Here is a 16,560-nt window from a genome sequence, read left to right as displayed (position 1 = left end):
CACCCTTGGTGAAAGGAGCTCCAGAACCAGTGCTAAGGCTATGTCTGTGACTTTGGAACCATGTCTGCCACCAGCCCAAGCTGCCTCTGATCTATAACTTCCTACCTCTTAGGTGGAGCCACTATTTTTTTTCCAAAATTTTAAAAGATTTTATTTATTTTTTTTTAGAGAGGGGAGAAGAGAAGGAAAAAGAGAGGAAGAGAAACTCAGTGTGTGGTTGCGTCTTGCACACTCCCTACCTGGGGACGTACGGGCCTGCAACCCAAGCATGTGCCCTGACTGGGAATCGAACAGGCACGCCTTTGGTTCACAGGCCCGAGGTCAATCCACTGAGCTACACCAGCCAGGGTGATGAAGCCACTATTGAGAGCTCTAACTGGACCTCCAGGGGTGTGGCACTTGCTCCATGCAGCAGGGCCAGGAAGCTTGGCACCCACATCTTTCTCCACTCTGTCTTCAACTCATAGTTTTTAATATGCTGCAGTTTACCTTTTAAAAATATTTTATTTATTTTTAGAGAGAAGGGAAGGAACAGAGAAAGAGACTGACCTCTTTTTCTTTAGATTGTCAATTAAAAAAATGAAAACAGCCAACACAACAATAGCCATCTAGTGTGAATAAATTACACCAGGTAATTTTTTTGTCAGATCAGCAAAAAATATATAGTATATTTTTTGGTGTGCCATAGAGTTTTAGCAATTAGTTTTCTGTGTGCCATGAAATGAAAAAGGTTGAGAATCACTGATTCAGACTAGAGGAGACTAATTTAGAAATAGCCCAGACTTCGCATCAATGAGCATTGCAAAACTTCTCAGGATTCTTTTCCTGAGTAAGCTAAATGACCTGCATAGCAAACTTTGCTGCATAACAAATCTTTTTGAAGAAGGAGAAAGAGAAGAAAGAGAAAGTTCAGGTTCCAGGAGAATGAAACATCAGCGTGTGTCCTTGGACAGCAGCAAGGCACCAGGTGGCGGGCTGTGCCCGTGGACAGCAGGAGGTTCATGGTAAATCTGTATACTTTCAACTCAGTTTTGCTATGAGCCTAAAATTGCAATAAGAAATAAAGCCTTCTAAAATTTTTAAGCTCAGGATCCTAGGCATTAGAATTATTTTTAAGTTCCTGAAGTGGCTACACTATTCTAGGGTGCCACCAGGGTCGAGGGCCTATTGGTTGAGACTGTTTGGGACTTATCTCTGAGCTGGGGAGGAAGTGACCTTTCCTTGAGGTGATTGTCTGAAGGAAACGGGGATTCCGTTAGCAAGGAGGGCAGGGACTTTGCATAGACACAGCTGCTGCACTCAGGAGGTCCCCATGGCTAGTCCAAAGCAGACAGGACAATGCCAGGAAGTCAGGGAAAGCAGAAGAATCAGAGAAGAGGCATCCTGGCTTTGGCAGAAGGCGAGGTCAGCCCACAGTGGAGGCAGGGCCAGGAGAAGCTCAGGTGCAGAGCTGTGGTCCAGAGTCCACACCTGGCGTCTGCCTTCTGTCCAGGCTTCCGGAGATGGGGTGTGGTAGCTTTCCCAGTGTTTTACCTTTAGGGACCAGTGGAGCTTTGGTGGCAGCGCCAGCGTGCTCTGGGGATTGAAGAATGAGGCCAGATGGCAGCAGTCCCAACCGGGGGAAAGAGAGACAGTGTTGCTGCCAGTCAGGGTTAGGTCTCAGAGGGCGGACTGAGGGCTGCACAGTGCAACCTTCCCTGGGTCAGCTCCTCATCTGGTAACCTCTAAATCTAAGCATGCTCTTCAATATCTGCATAGCTTGTCCTTTTTTTCAGGCATTTTTTGTCTGTTTATTCATGTGTTTATTGTCTCTCTCTGCCCATGTGACACTGACATTTGCTGCTCAACAAAAAACAATATTCCTCTACACTTCTCAGCACCTTTTCAACTGTGAGCGGATATGAGAGGAGGTGGTCTTCAGGGCATGCTGCAGACCTGCCTTGCCCGGCTCCACCTGCCCCAGCCCCATGGGCCCATGCAGCACAACTCACCAACCTGTGCTGTGTTCACCACAGACACTGTGAAGCTAACTTGTTACCAAAGCATAACCTAGCCTGTCCTGACTAAGTAAGCCACTCCAATCACAAGTAAGTTTCTCAAAAGTACAGGCCCTGTCTGTTTTAATCTCCACTGTCCCCAGCATCCAGGACTGTCCACTTGCTAACATTTTCGAGGGGAGAGACAAGTGAAGAAAATCTTCCCCCTGTTGTGTAACAACCACCCGAACGTCTCATTTGGAAGAGACTGTGACTACAATAGATTGTGTTGCTTTTTCTTTATTGTCTTCCATTTTGTTTTGTGTTTATCTGAGAATCTAACACTAGAAGCAACTGGACAACTGAACTAAAGAATGAGCTACTAAGGCTGTGGCTACAGGGCCCCTTTGAGAAGTCACATGTGCACTTTTGTGTACTTTGTCCAGATGTGGTGGAGAACAACCAAAAAATGTCATCCGCTTACACTTGGTAACATGTGAGTTGTGACAAGTCTTGGCCATTTATGTTTTAGACAATGGCAATTGTTTAGAAAGGTTGACTCATAATTGTGCAAATTTTTTTCAACCAAATCCTTTATTTAAAAAAAAAAATCAGTAGAAACGAAAAACAAGAGACTGAATCACAGTTCAGTGTTGGGACAATATCAAGTTTTTGTTTGTTTGTTTGTTTGAGTTGTTTTCTTTATAGTGCAAATCTAGTTTGGAAATAGCATCTGTCCAGAACAAGCCCGGCTTAGGACATTATAAGTCAAACGGGTCTTACTGTAAATCACAAGTGTTCTAACAGTGAACAGAAACAGCGAGAGCAGGGCAGGAAAGGAAGGGGAGGGGAGGGGCAGGGAGACGAGCGTGACGTTGATCCCTGTGCTCCAGCGTGTTCACCTGGAAACCCTCAGTCTCAGTCTTTGGAAATGGCAAGCCCTCTTGTCTAGTCTCTTCCAAGCTAAGTGTTTCCAGCTCTCTCAACAGCTCCTCACACAGAGGTTTCGAGGAGCTCCTCCAAATGGTGTTGCAAGTGGCATGTCCGTGGTGTCGGGAAAGGTGTCAGGAATGTCACTCGGTTCCTGTGACCAGCATCATGAAACCAAGTGGCATGACTTCCTGAGCCCCTGTTTTCAAATCTGTAAAGGGGTTCACAACCCTCCCTGCAGGGCTGTTAGCAGGGCGGGGGGAAGGCCAGAAGGAGGTGGGGTGGCCAATGCTTTCTCTCACTGCCCACCCCTGGCCTGGGGGTGACTCTGCTGTGTTACCAGTGACTCTGGGGCCTCAGTGCTGGCAGGACAAGGGACATGTTATTGTCTTTTTGTTGATAGGGTCTGAACCTCTGGGCTACCTTACTTCACAATTGGCCCTTGTGAGCTTCTAATAATTGGAAATAAGGTAATTTCAAATGAAAAGATGGCAGGAAGGGAGGATTTGGAGCAACAAAACACCAATGGTGCCACTTAAATTCCTTTACATGAATATTCATTGAGCACCTACTATGTGCTAGTCCTTGTTCTAGCCTTTAGGGATTGAAAGAGGTACTGAGAGGGAAGTGGACTCTGGAAGTCTGGGGGTAGGGGAGAGGGCCAGCTGAGGTCTTGGCCCTAAAGAAAGGCAGGAGCCAAGGATGCCTCTCAGGCTCTGGCTTGAGCAGTCCTCTGGAAGACGATGCCACGTCGGGAAGGAGTAGCTTAGAGGGGAAAATTAAGAGTTCTATTTTGGGCAGGTTAGCATTACTTTCTATTAAGAATCCAAGTTCATGTGTCAAGTTGCATACATGAGTCAAGGCTCAGGGACCAGGCTGGAGACTTTAATTTAGGAGCAGAAACTAGTGAGGGAGGAGGAGAACTGAACTGTGGGGTCCCAGAAACCCAGACATGAGGGAGAGAGTGTTGGGAGCGCTGGGAGTGTTGGGAGGAGGAGTAGCCAGGCTGAGGGGGTGGAGGAGCTGACAGTCTGCGGTGCCTGGACAAGAGCAGTTTCAGTGGAGTGGAGGTGGTGGCGGCCCACTTGCAGGGATCAGGGTGAGTGGGGCTTGCCTGGCTGCCGGTCCTTCTGTCCCCAGGAGCAGGGCTCTGCATCACCCAAGTGGGTTTGTGTTGCGAACTGTGTGGTGTCACCGAGCAGCCTCTGCCCTAGATGCCAAATCTAACTTGAGAGCAGTGCTTTGGTCCTCGGTTTCTGAGTCCCTTGTCATCAAGACCCAGCCTCTTTAGTCACCTCTGCACTAGACACACCAGAAATGAAGCTCATACCCCACAGTTCAGATGGAAGACAAACACTGGGGCCTCTTGCCATTAGGACCGCTGTGAGCAGTGCTGACGTGAGACTTTGGGGAGCCCTTTACCGCAGAGGTCAGGTGGAGGCAGGGCTGTAAAGAAGTGTGGGTACACACTCGCTTGTGCACTTGGGAAACTTTATTGTCTTCCGTGGCCTGCAAGGGGGCAGGGACTTGGTGAGTGGAGGCCAGCCTGCATGGTTGTGGGGCACACACTGATCCACAGAGGAGCCAGTGGGACTCCAGGAGCGAGTCTCCAAGGTGCTGGGAGCGGGGTGGAGGCACAGCACAAGAGGCCAAGTGCGTGAGCTTCAGGGACGGGTCATCTGTGAAGAGCACACAGTGGCAGTGAGGCCCTTGTCCTGTGCAGGCCCAGAGGGGCCCAGAGGCCTGCCCTTCTTGAGAGCAACCCCCTCTCACCTTGCTCAGGCTTGGAGGATATCTGCCTTTGAAGCCGTCTTCCTTCCCCAGAGACCTCACCAGGCAGGAGCGGCGGTGGGAGAAGGTCACAAAGCTGTGCTTGCCGTGGTAGGCACCCATGCCACTGTTCCCTGCGTAGAGGAGACACTCAGGCCCAGGGGGCCCAAGACCCTGAGACCTTCCCAGGGAGGGCCACACCCTCGGGCATCCCTTTAGTGCCCATGACAGGAACAACAGAGACAGTGTCCAAGATGAGCTCCATGCCTATCATAGCACTAGATGACCGGCACCCTCTAGCCTGTGTTGTCTCTCCCAGGGCCCAGAGAACCAGAGGACCTTTCGTGTCCCCTAGGGTCCCAAGGCTACATGTGGCTGGTGGACATGCTAACAGAAGTCTGAGGTTCAAGGCTGCTCTGGCTCCTCCCGATTCCCAGCCCCAGGGTGCAGGTGGGCAATGAACTGCACCCCAGACTCACCCACGCCCCCAAAGGGCAGAGAGTGTATGGCGAGATGGAGAATGACGTCATTGGCTGTCACCCCACCACTTGATGTCTCTGCAATCATCTTCTTAATCACCTGCAACATTACCCAGCTGGCCTCAGTCTCCTGCCCCAAGATACCCCAGGCCCCCTCCCCACCCCATGTGGACACATCCTGGAGCCTCAAGGACAGAGCAGGTGGAGGGAGGGCTCCAGGCAGGGTCTCCCACTCTCCCCACTCATAAAGGATTGGGGGAAAATGGCCATAGCAGCAGTTCCCATGACCACAGTATTGAGGACCACACAGCAGTGAGCTGGGAAGCCGGGACCAAGCCCAGGTCTATGGACCCTTTGATCCTGTCCACATGGGTGCTGTGCCCTGGAGCTCCAGGCCCACCCTGTCATTTTGGGAGAACACATAGAGGGCCAGGGGCTTCTCTCGCTGGTTGATGAACTGGATGGCTTCCTCCAGGCTGCGCACGCACACGATGGGCATGATGGGCCCAAAGATCTCCTCCTGCATCACCGGGGTCTCAGGGTCCACGTCCGTGAGGATGGTAGGGTCTGAGGCAGGAAGCAAGCCAGTCAGCTGGTGCCAAGAACCTCCCCCACCTGGCCTGTCCAGGCAGCTAGCTGCCTGTTTCACCTGCTCTACTGAGAAGGCTGTCAAGGCTTAGAGAGGAGTAGGGACAAGGCTTCTACCTGCCCCGCCACACCTGGCACACCTTTGTGGAGAACAATGGACTAACTCGAGTGGAAGGAGTCCAGGGTCTGCACCCAGAGGCACTGCCCCCCACCGGCCATCTGAGCCTCTGCTGAAGCTCTTCAGTCTCCTGGCAAACTGGAGGCTAACTGGGGACCCATCTGGTGACCCTCAAGCCTAGGTACTCAGGGCCTCACCAGCTCTGCACCCCAGGCCTCTTGTGGCTCTGCTGTCCATATCCCCTGCTGCTGCTGATGCAGTGGGGGCAGGGCCCTGGACCTTGTGGGGAGAGGGGCTTCTGGGCTGGGGCGGGGCTTCCCAGAAGCTGTGCCCGGTCCCCTGCCTTGAGTATTAGTGGGGTCTTTCCTGACCCCACACAAGGTTGTCTGCTCTTCAAGTATCTGTGCCCACTTGCTGCCAACTTGCAGGGATGCTGGCAGCCTGGGCAGGTGAAAGGGCTGGTGGCGATCTTCCAGGGGGTGAGCATACACACCTATGTATCTGGTGGCTGCATCGCCGGTGCCTCCATAGGCAACCTTCTGGCCCTCTAACAGGCCCATCACTCTCTGGAAGTGCCGGGAGTTAATGATTCTCCCATAGTCAGGAGACTTCTTGGCATCTTCCCCATAGAACTCCTGTGGAGAAGAGGTGACAGGCTCTAGATAAGGACATGGACCCTCAGTCACAGCCAAAGGCTGCAAGGCCGATGGCCCCTCGCCTGGGAGAGTACATGGGCACTGCCTGGCTAGTGCAGTGGGCAGCAGAGCAATGACACCAGGAACCACTGGGACGCACCATCTTCAGGCACGTGAAGTGCTGTGAGGTGGCATTGCTTCAAACACGTACTTGCACAGCTGTCCAGGCACCACCCAAGGGAGAGACCTGTATGTTCACAGAGAGGAACACGGAGGGGCACACACCAGCAAGTTAGCAGTGACTGTGTTTGTGTGGCAGGATTCTGGATGGAACATACTTTTCCTTCTTTATGCTTTTTAATCTTTTCCAAATTATCTAGAGTGTTGATTACTTTTAAGATCAGGAAAAAATATCCAATATTTTCTAAAGTCCACACCCACCTTTCTGTCTGGCAGCCTCTCACAGCCATGGGCCAACACCCACCTTCACGGACTTTTTGAGCTTCTCCACAAGTTGGTTCTGGATGGAAGGATCACAGAGGATATAGTCCGGGGCCACGCAGGTCTGGCCACTGTTCATGTATTTCCCCCAGGCAATGCGTCTGTGAAAATCCCAGATTAAACGGTATTTTTCAAGACATGTGAGGCTGCCCAGGAGCAAGCACTTTATTCCATCAGCTCAGGATGGAGGCTCAGGGCCGAGTGTGCTGGGGAACAGCCCAGGGGCTGGCAAAATGACAGGCTGTGAGCTTTCCAGCAGGGGTCTCCCCAATCAGTCCACTGGCTTTCGGATTCAGGACTGAGCAGACCTCTGTCCCTAAACATGTCCCCAGGGCCTGTGGCAGCACACTTGCTAACCTCATCGGTGACTGCTGGGGATTTCTGAGGGATGTCAGGGGTGCTTGGCCTTTGTGACCTTCTGTGCACACCTTGGAGTCCTGCCAGCCAGGAGTTACTGCTGCTGGGGTGCCCCCCCCCGAAGGCTATGCGTGTGGGATACGGAGGCTGGGCAGAGCCCCGCCAGGCCTCTCCAGTGCACAGAGTGTCTTCCCGGGCCGCCTGCTCCTGTCCCTCCCCCTAAGCTCCTTCCCAGGACCACAGGCACAGTGAGGGCAGGGACAATACACCACTCAGAGCAGAACTGTGGCCCTTGCGAGCTGGACAGCAGTCAGGATGGCCACTCCTGCTCCGACAGGCACCAGGCCTCCTCACCTGCAGGCCAAGTCCAGGTCGCAGTCCTTGTCCACGTAGCAAGGACTTTTCCCCCCCAGCTCCAGAGTCACAGGGGTCAGGTGCTTGGCCGCAGCCATCATAACAATCTTCCCGACACCAGGGCTCCCAGTGTACAGGATGTGGTCGAATCTTTGCTTGAGCACCTCTGTGGTCTCAGGGACGCCCCCATTGATCACTGGAAACAGGTCCTGCCATGTGAGGAGAAAGGCATAGCTCAGAAGGGACCACAGTCCCCCCACCCAACCCTGTCCAGGTGGCCCTCACCAAGTAGACCCCCTCTCCTGACTCAGAGGCTCTGGCCACCCCAGTGGGAGAGGCCAGCTGTCCTCACCCCCAACAGTGGCTTGGCCCCTTGCTGCAAGGAGTTACTACTATCTCTCAACCCCAAGATCTGGGCCCAACACAGTTCTCTGTGTGCCTGGAGATCACCTCACCTTATCCAGGTACTGCGGGATGATGGTGGCCAGCAGCCTCGCCGTGTTCTCACTCACCTCAGAGGGCTTGAGGACCACCACGTTCCCTGCAGAGCACTCAGAGAGTCAAGGTGGTCCCACCCCAATGCTCTGCCCTCCCAGTGACTCAGCCTGGTGCCTCCCTTGACCTCCTGTGTCCTTGGAGGGGTGGGCAGAAGAGCCGCAGGTGCACCCCACGGGACCTACCCCATCTGCCCCGTGCAGGTGAGGAGATGTGAGGAAAGAGGAGAGAGGGGAGAGAAGAGTTCAGGCCCAAGCGGAGCAGGCTGACTGCTAAGAAAACCCTGAAACATCTTAGCTACAGGGATGTCAGAGCCTGGCTGGGCCCCGAGGACATCCAGCCTGGCTCAAGAGTTTGGTCCCTGCAGCCTCCTGTGAAAGACAGACCCTCCGACTCCCATCCACTGTGAGGCCTGAGGCCCTGCTCCGCTCAGCAGGGAGGGCTGGTGATCCTTTCTAATTCCTCGCCTGGGAGGAGGCCTGCCGTACCTGCAGCAATGGCGCCCACCATGGGCTGAATGGTGAGGGCGAAGGGATAGTTCCAGGCGCCAATGATGAGGACCACACCCAGGGGCTCCGAGTGGATGTAGCATTCATCATGCTGGGTGTTGGCAGTCTTTTCTGCGGGCTCGTCCACAACCCACTTAGGGAGATTCCGGATCGTGTATTCAATCTCCTCCACGACATACACCATTTCCTCATGATAGGCATTCCATTTGTTCTACGGTGACAGGACCCCATGAGCACTGACCCCAGAGCTTTGGGTGGGGGTTACCAGGGCTGGCTGTGGGTGCTGGCTCACTGCTCCTTCACACTCTGACCGTGAATGAATGACCTGCTACCCTTTCCTAACCTTAGTCTCCCAATCTACAAAATAGCAGCTGTTGGGTGGACACACTGAACAGGTGGGGACAATTCACCATGGGCTCCCCGGGGGGATACGTGGGATACAGAGCTGAGGGGTAGCCACTGAAGTGGTGGGTCTTCAAGGCCCCTTTCTGCTGGTGCAGGGGAGCCAGGCAGGTTTGGACACATTGAGTTTAAGATGCAGAAAGGAAGCTCAGACCTGGGCAGTGATTTGAGAGTCATTTATGAGTGGAGGGGAACCAAGCCAGTAAGTGTCTGGGAACACTTGCCAATTAAAATGGCACTTAAACTGAGGACGGAGCCCTAAGACCAGCTTCAAGAATTGGGTACAGGAAAGAGGTTGACAGAGAGAGAGTTGGGAGGGAGTTTCTGGGCCAGGGAGGGAAGGAGTGGCTGTGGGACCCTCCCAAGGCAGGAGGCAGCTGGGTGGGGGAGGAGAAAATGCACCTCTTCCCCGAACTTTGTCTGTGAAGGGCAAACCGGAGTCGTGAAGTTAATAGAATGGGTTTTCTTGTCTTTAATTTTTTGTTAAAGATGAGCAAACTTGAGAGATTAACAAAATACGGCAGCAAGGGGCCCTCTGCCCTTCTCCAAGTTGAGATGGAAGTGGGGAGGCGGGTCCCCACTGTCTGGGGTGCAGCAAGGTGAAGGGTTTGAGAATTTGGAGGTGTCTGGTTTTGCTTCAGGGTGAGGGATGAATGAGGAGGGAAGGTGATACCACGCAGCCTCGGCGCCCTGTGGGGGCCAAGCTGCACTGTTCCCTGGTGCAGAGGGAGACTCGGGGCTCAGGGCTGGAGGAGAGAGGACACCAGAAGCTTGGGCGGGCACGTCCATCTGCAGGAGATGGTGGCAACGGGGGTAGGTGAGGGGTTCCTACTCCAAGCTGGGTGGAGAAGGAAGTGAAGCCAAAAAGGAATGAATGGATGGCAGACAGATGCGGGGAGGTAGCTGCGGGCTTCTGCGCTATGGCTTGGGGATCTGAGGCTCAGAATGGGGAGGAGGGAGAGACCAGCATGCCCCATCTTAGTGTCTGATGGTTTGAGCTGCACTTGCCTCTTCTGTAAATGGGTGCTGACACTCGCCGTGAATTTTGAGAACTAAATGGGGTTCTACGTAAAGAGTTCGGCACTGGGCTCCGTGCGCATAGCAGTTGCCCTATAAGCAAGCAGCGACTGTTCCCATTCCTGTCCACCCTTGCCCCCGCACCGCGACCTGGCACCCAGAGATCTGCCCTGGAGGGTGTGTTTGGGGGCCCAGGACAGGCAGAGCGCACCCTGTGCAGGTCGGCGGCCAGTGCGCCTACAATGTCCTCCTCGCGCTCCTTGGTCATCCGCTGCAGCGCCTCCAGCTGCTGGATCCGGAACTGCAGGGGGAGAGTCCTGCCCGAATTGAAGGCGGCTCTGGCCCGCTGCACCACTTCGCTGATTTTGTTCATGGTACCTGGGGAGAGATGCAGCGCCATGGAGCAGGGGAGGCAGAGGGCACTCCAAAGTAATGATGCATGGGGAGAGGAAGACTTCCCCGGGAGCGCCGGGAAAATGGCATGCTTTTGCCTTTGCAGCTCCCTAACCCAGATGTCTGGACCCTTCTGGCCCTCTGGATGAGAAACTCATCTGCAGTGGGAGCGGGGCAGTAGCAGCGGAAACCCTAAGTGTAAGTGCCAGTGGGAGGTCTGGGCAGTGTGCTGGGGCAGGCCCTTCCTGATACCTTTCATGTCCCACTCCTGATACTCCTGGCTGGCCAGGCTGGTGACACTCCCAGGCCAGCACTCCAAGAGCTCTGCACACCCGGCCAGGCCACTTCCCAGTTTAGATTGGATGACACCACCTGTGATTCCACACCCAAGCTGATCAAAGAAAACCCAAAGTCAAAATGTCTGCAGTTGCTCTCAAAAGTCTGCCTGTAACGCCTGTGCGCCACGAGCCAGCGCCAGCAAGGGTCCCGTGGATCTTCAGATTTCCGCACACAAGTGGGGAGGGGATTCCTGCACCAGAGCAGGAAGCCACAGTGACAGGTTGGGATGTCTCTTCCTGAAAGCAATTTGGCCCCATTTAGCAAAGCCTTTAAAACAGGGGTGTCAAACTCACTTTCACCGGGGGCCACATCAGCCTTGAGTTTGCCTTCAAAGGGCCAAAATAATTTTAGGACTGTATAAATGTAACTACTCCTTAACTTAAGGAGTTGCAACTAACTGAAATTACATTCAGCCCTTTGAAGGCAACTGGAGGCCAATATAGTACCCCTCTGTCCCCTCCCCCACAAAAGTGAGTTTGACACTTCCGCTCTAAAAGGTATTACTCTGGCATTGTACGTCCACATTCAGGAGTTTACAACATTTCTAAAAATTCACAAATAAGAAAACTTATTAAGCCCTGACTGGTGTGGTTCAGTGGGTTAAGTGCTGGACTACAAACCAAAGGGTCACTGGTTCCATTCCCAGTCAGGGCATGTGGGGGTTACAGGCCAGGTCCCCAGCAGGGGGCGCAGGAGAGGCAACAACACATCCATGTTTCCCTCTCTTTTTCCCTCCCTTCCCCTCTCTAAAAAATATATATATATATAAATACTCCCAGCCAAGATGGAGGTGTAGGTAGAAACGCTGTGCCTGCTTGCACAACCAAAAGAAGGACAACAACAATTTAAAAACAAAAAACAACCAGAACTGACAGAAAATCAAACTATATGGAAGTACAACAACCAAGGAGTTAAAGAAGAAACATCCAACCAGACCGGTAGGAGGGGCGGAGTCAGGCATCTGGGTATGGAGGGCTCCAGGCACAGTGGTGATGAAGCACCGGGCTGGGCCAGGCTGCAACTGGTGGGCCAGCAAGGTGGCAGCTGGTGGACAGGCAAAGTGGTGGCTGGTGGAGCAGGTGGTCCCACATTCACGTGTGGATAAACCAGGGAGGAACACCTGGGGAGCGAGATCAACCTCGCAACCCAGGGTCCCAGCACGGGGAAATAAAGCCTCAAACCACCAATTGAAAACACCTGTTGGGGTTCAGGCAGCAGTGGGAGAAACTTCCAGCCTCACCAGAAAGTTCCTTGGGGAGACCCACAGGGTCCTAGAATGTACACAAGCCCACCCACATGGAAATCAGCACCAGAAGGGCCTACTTTGCTTGTGGGTAGCAGGGGGAGTGACTGAAATCCAGCAGAGAGCAGAACAAATGCCATTGTTCCCTCTCAGACCCCTGCTCCACATACAGCATCACAACACATTGATGTGGGTTACCCTGCCCAGGTGAACAACTAAGGCTCCACCCCTCACTATGTAACAGGAACATCAAAACAAACAAACAAAAAAAGTCCAAATGAAAGAACAGATCAAAGCTCCAGAAAAAATTTAACTAAGTGATGAAGAGATAGCCAATCTATCAGATGCACAATTCAAAACACTGGTTATCAGGATGCTCACAGGATTGGTTGAATTGGGTCGCAAGTTAGATGAAAAAATGAAGGCTATTCTAAGTGAAATAAAGGAAAATGTACAGGGAACCAATAGTGATGAGGAGGAAACTGGGACTCTGATCAACGGTGTGGACCAGAAGGAAGAAAGGAACATTCAACCATGAAGAAATAAGAATTCAAAAAAATGAAGGGAGGCTTAGGAACCTCCAGGACATCTTTAAGCATTTCAACATCTGAATTATAGGGGTGCCAGAAGGAGAAGAGCAAGAGCAACAAGTTGAAAACTTATTTGAACAAATAATGAAGGAGAACTTCACCAATCTGGAAAAGCAAATAGACTTCCAGAAAGTCCAGGAAAGCTCAGAGAGTCCCAAAGAAGGTGGACCCAAACAGGAACACACCAAGGCACATCATAATTACATTAGCCAAGATTAAAATGAAGAAGAGAATCCTAGAAGCAGCAAGAGATAAGGGACAGTCACCTACAAAGGAGTTCCCATCAGACTGTCAGCTGATTTCTTAAAAGAGACCTTGCAGGCAAGAAGGGGCTGGAAAGAAGTATTCCACATCATGAAAGGCAAGGACCTACACCCAAGATTGATCTATCCAGCAAACCTTTCATTTAGAATGGAAGGGCAGATAAAGTGCTTCTCAGATAAGGTCAAGTTAAAGGAGTTCATCATCATTAAGCTCTTATTATATGAAATGTTAAAGGAATTCACCTAAAAAAAGAAGATAAAAAATATGAACAGTAAAAATACAGCAAACTCACAGTTATTAAAAACCACACCTAAAACAAAAGCAAACTAAGCAAACAGCTAGAACAGGAACAGAACCATGGAAATGGAGATCACATGGAGGGTTATCAACAGGGGAGTGGGCTTAGGGGAGGGACAGAGAGGGGGAAAAGGTACAGAGAATAAGTAGCATACATGGTAGGTAGAAAATAGGGGGAGGGTAAGAATAGTATAAGAAATGTAGAAATGAAAGAACTCATATGTATGACTCATGGACAAAGGACTAAAGGGAGGGAATGTGGGTGGGAGGGGGTGTGCAGGGTGGAGGGGAGTGAAGGGGAAATGGGTCAACTGTAATAGCATAATTAATAAAATATATCTTTAAAAATATAAATATATTTTTAAAAAGAAAGTTTATCCAGAGAAATGCTGGAAACATCCTAAATGTTCACCAGCAGGAGGCAATTTAAAAATGAACTCTGCCTTTGCCACGCCTTTGTGATGGCCGGTGGTGGCGCATTCAGGGGCGAGGCAGAGCAAGTGCTCTGGCACCTTCAGGAAGGTGCTCCCTCTGGGCCAGAGGCGTACGCACCCCACCCTGCCCCTAGCCTGACAGGGGCAAAGAAACAATGTGGGTCACAAAACAGCAGGTGCACTAGGTGTGGTGGACGTGTGCACATGCAAGAAAAGACACTACATGCAGCTCCCACGCGGTGACGATCAGCGGGAGTGGAATTAGCAGTAATTTTCTTTTCATCTTCTGTAGTGCTTCATTTTTGTGCATGAGCTGACATCCTTTAAAAATATTTGTTAACTTTTTGATGAAGGTCATTGGTAATAGGTAATACATGCTCATGGTAGAAAATGTAAAAGATACAAAAAGCAGGTCACAGAGAAATTCTCCCTTCTCCCTTCTCCTTCAGCAATTCATTCCTGCCCGACCAGAGACACGGGCCCTCTGCCAGACATTGGGTAACTTCTAACATCAGAAGAAAAGAAAACAATAACAAAAGGCAAAACACCACAATAAGACTATTTCCATTTTACAAAAATATATATAACCACATATATGTATTTATAGCACACATGCATGTGTAATGTGTGTGGCAGATGTCATGTGTGTATGCACATATGGTATGTACTATATATGGTGTGTATTATATATGGTGTATGTGATTTTTCTCAAAAAGTGGAACTAGCCTCCTGTGTGTGTTCCTGTTTGAGTCCCAGCAAGTATCTGCTGATCCTTTTCATGGCCTGTCCTCTCCATGGTACTGACGCTCACCCCAGGCTTTCTGCACAGAGAGGAGGCCCTGCTGGCGTCCAACCACGCCCCCCCCACCTGGAGGTGTCACTGGACCCTTTCTAGTTCTCATGGGAGACTGGACAGAACCCTCTCAATGGCCGCCCCTGCCGACCATGACCCCAACCGTATAGCCCAACAGGAAGGCCCTCCTGGCCTCCCTTGCCTTAAGTGGTCAAATGGGAGCCACAGACTCTGGACACTGGCCACCCAGGTGTGGCAGCCCAGGGCAGAGAGCCTGGTGTGAGTGGGACAGGGTGGGCTGGTGCCCCAGTTCTGAGACCACTCAGAACTGTGTGGTCTTGGGAAGAGGCCTCCCTGTGCCTCCTCTGTGGACAGTGACGCCTCACCATTATCACAAAGATTTTGGAGCTGAAAGCATCTACTGTTGTGCCTGGCACCCCAGGGGGAACAGCTGGAGTCCACTTCCCTGCATCCCTGTGGATGACTCCCCTTTCATTATCCTCTCAAAAAACTCTAGAACTGTTACAGGTCCATTTTATAGATAAGGAAAGTAAGGCAGAGAGACATTAAATGCTCTATACTCTCATAGTTAGCATACAGCAAAATCAGGATTTGAACCCATTTCTATCTCTGTCCTCTGCTTATTCTGCTTAACTCAGCTCTGCTGCCTTCTAGGGGAGGGCATGAGGACTTTTCACCCACCATCCCTTGGCCCTTGCTTCTTGGATCCCCAGGGCTGAGGATGGCAGAGCTACCAGAGGTAGGCTTCAGACACTCTGGTGGGCGGGGAGGATCAGCCACAGAGATGGACCCTTCTCCTAGAGCAGGCTCCAGCTAGGTAGTCCCACAGTCCCATGGGAAGGTGGGGAGGGAGAGGGGAGAACTTGGAAGGAAGAGGCTTACCTTCCACACAGTCTTTCCCAGTGGCTGGAGCTGCTGGAATAAGCATCAGTCTGGAGGGGATGCATTTAAGAACCCTTCTCCCTGCCCAGTCAGCCCTTCTCCCCACCCACTCAGCCCCCGCATCCCCACCCTGGAAGGTTGTGTAACATACCAAAACAGTATTCAATGTGGGGTGTAGCCTAATCGGGGCCTCTGCTCCCCAGCAGCCACAGCTTGGAGGATTAGGCCTTTGTCCTACTCTAAAATGCAAGAATGAATCTTTGAAGGCTTGGGTGGGGCTCACATCCAATCTTCCAAAGCAGCCCATACATGTGTTTGCCCTGGGCGTGGGCCCTGCTGATTGATTCAGCCTGACATGAACCTCTTCCAGATTTCCAAAGGGCAACTGCCAGATGCTGGGCTCCTGATGTTTCCAGTTATGGTTACATAAGATCAGCAGCGGGTAAGGGATGAGATACGGTGAGTGTGCACACAGCTGCCTGGAAATGCACCAATGCACAGACACATTCTCATCCTCTACACCTGGCCTTGTGTGCAGGGGCCAGGCCCCCAGTGACACAGATCTCCAGCCCCGGGAATGTGCAGGCCTGGAGAGGGGCTTCCTCCACTGGTATGTGGGTCTGTTGAGTAGCGGAGAAGAGGCCAAGAACAGTAATAATGGCCAGGGATCTCCCTTGTGTTCATCCTGACAACCAGACGTGCTTGGGAAGGAAGGAATCTGGAGGCCCCTTCCTCTAGTATTTAACAGATGTTTGTTGGTATCTGCTGCATGCCATGCAGCAGGGACGGAGGTAGATGTGGAAAACCACAGTGGTCACATGCCGCAGTCCAGCCGCAGCGAGACTAAGGGTCCCCTCGAGGTGAAGGTAGGAGTCGGCGCGGAAATCAGGCAACTACGCAGCTCAAGGCAGGTGATGCTCTGAAGACCTTTATTGAAAGTAAGGCTGAAGCTTTTATACTATTCTAGCTGGCAAGCGATTTCAGCTGGCAAGCGATTTCGGATTCGTTGGCTTTTGCAGTTACTGTTACTATGCTTCTCGGTCTGAACAGGAACTTGGCTGTCTGCCTTGGTTAGGCTGTCGCAGGGGGCCTATTCTTATTCTGCGTATTAGGTATGTCTAAAATTGACTCGGGGGATAAACATGCCCCCCATGCCACGTCCACCAGGTTGGA

At 51.8% G+C, this 16,560-nt stretch overlaps 1 protein-coding gene across 2 annotated transcripts; it reads right to left on the bottom strand.

The window, feature by feature from the left end:
• Positions 1-4,380: 4,380 nt before the first annotated feature.
• Positions 4,381-15,442, bottom strand: ALDH3A1 (aldehyde dehydrogenase 3 family member A1). 2 transcript variants are annotated; one of them, XM_037166345.2, is made up of 11 exons: positions 15,388-15,442; positions 10,343-10,509; positions 8,692-8,923; positions 8,164-8,249; positions 7,709-7,917; positions 6,981-7,098; positions 6,355-6,496; positions 5,556-5,722; positions 5,156-5,255; positions 4,680-4,810; positions 4,381-4,585 (listed from the first exon to the last, which is right to left on the bottom strand). In XM_037166345.2, the coding sequence occupies exons 1-11, from the start codon at positions 15,431-15,433 to the stop codon at positions 4,571-4,573; spliced, it is 1,413 nt and encodes a 470-aa protein (XP_037022240.2). In that variant the 5' UTR covers positions 15,434-15,442; the 3' UTR covers positions 4,381-4,570. The 2 variants fall into 2 exon arrangements, with proteins under 2 accessions (XP_037022240.2, XP_037022245.2); XM_037166350.2 differs by lacking the exon at positions 15,388-15,442 and adding an exon at positions 10,777-10,830.
• Positions 15,443-16,560: the final 1,118 nt, after the last annotated feature.

The sequence above is a fragment of the Artibeus jamaicensis genome, unplaced genomic scaffold, assembly GCF_021234435.1.
Source record: "Artibeus jamaicensis isolate MK-2021 breed Jamaican fruit bat unplaced genomic scaffold, CSHL_Jam_final contig_3163, whole genome shotgun sequence".
NCBI classification, from domain to species: domain Eukaryota; kingdom Metazoa; phylum Chordata; class Mammalia; order Chiroptera; family Phyllostomidae; genus Artibeus; species Artibeus jamaicensis.
This window is presented reverse-complemented; position numbering and strand designations above follow the sequence as displayed.

Coding starts and splice junctions, on each gene's coding strand:
- ALDH3A1 (XM_037166345.2), bottom strand. CDS start 15,433: ATGCTTATTCCAGCAGCTCCAGCCACTGGGAAAGACTGTGTGGAAG. Junction 8,924..10,342: donor TGGCCGCCGACCTGCACAGG/GTGCGCTCTGCC, acceptor CTGTCACCGTAG/AACAAATGGAATGCCTATCA. Junction 6,497..6,980: donor AGCTCAAAAAGTCCGTGAAG/GTGGGTGTTGGC, acceptor TCTTCTCCACAG/GAGTTCTATGGGGAAGATGC.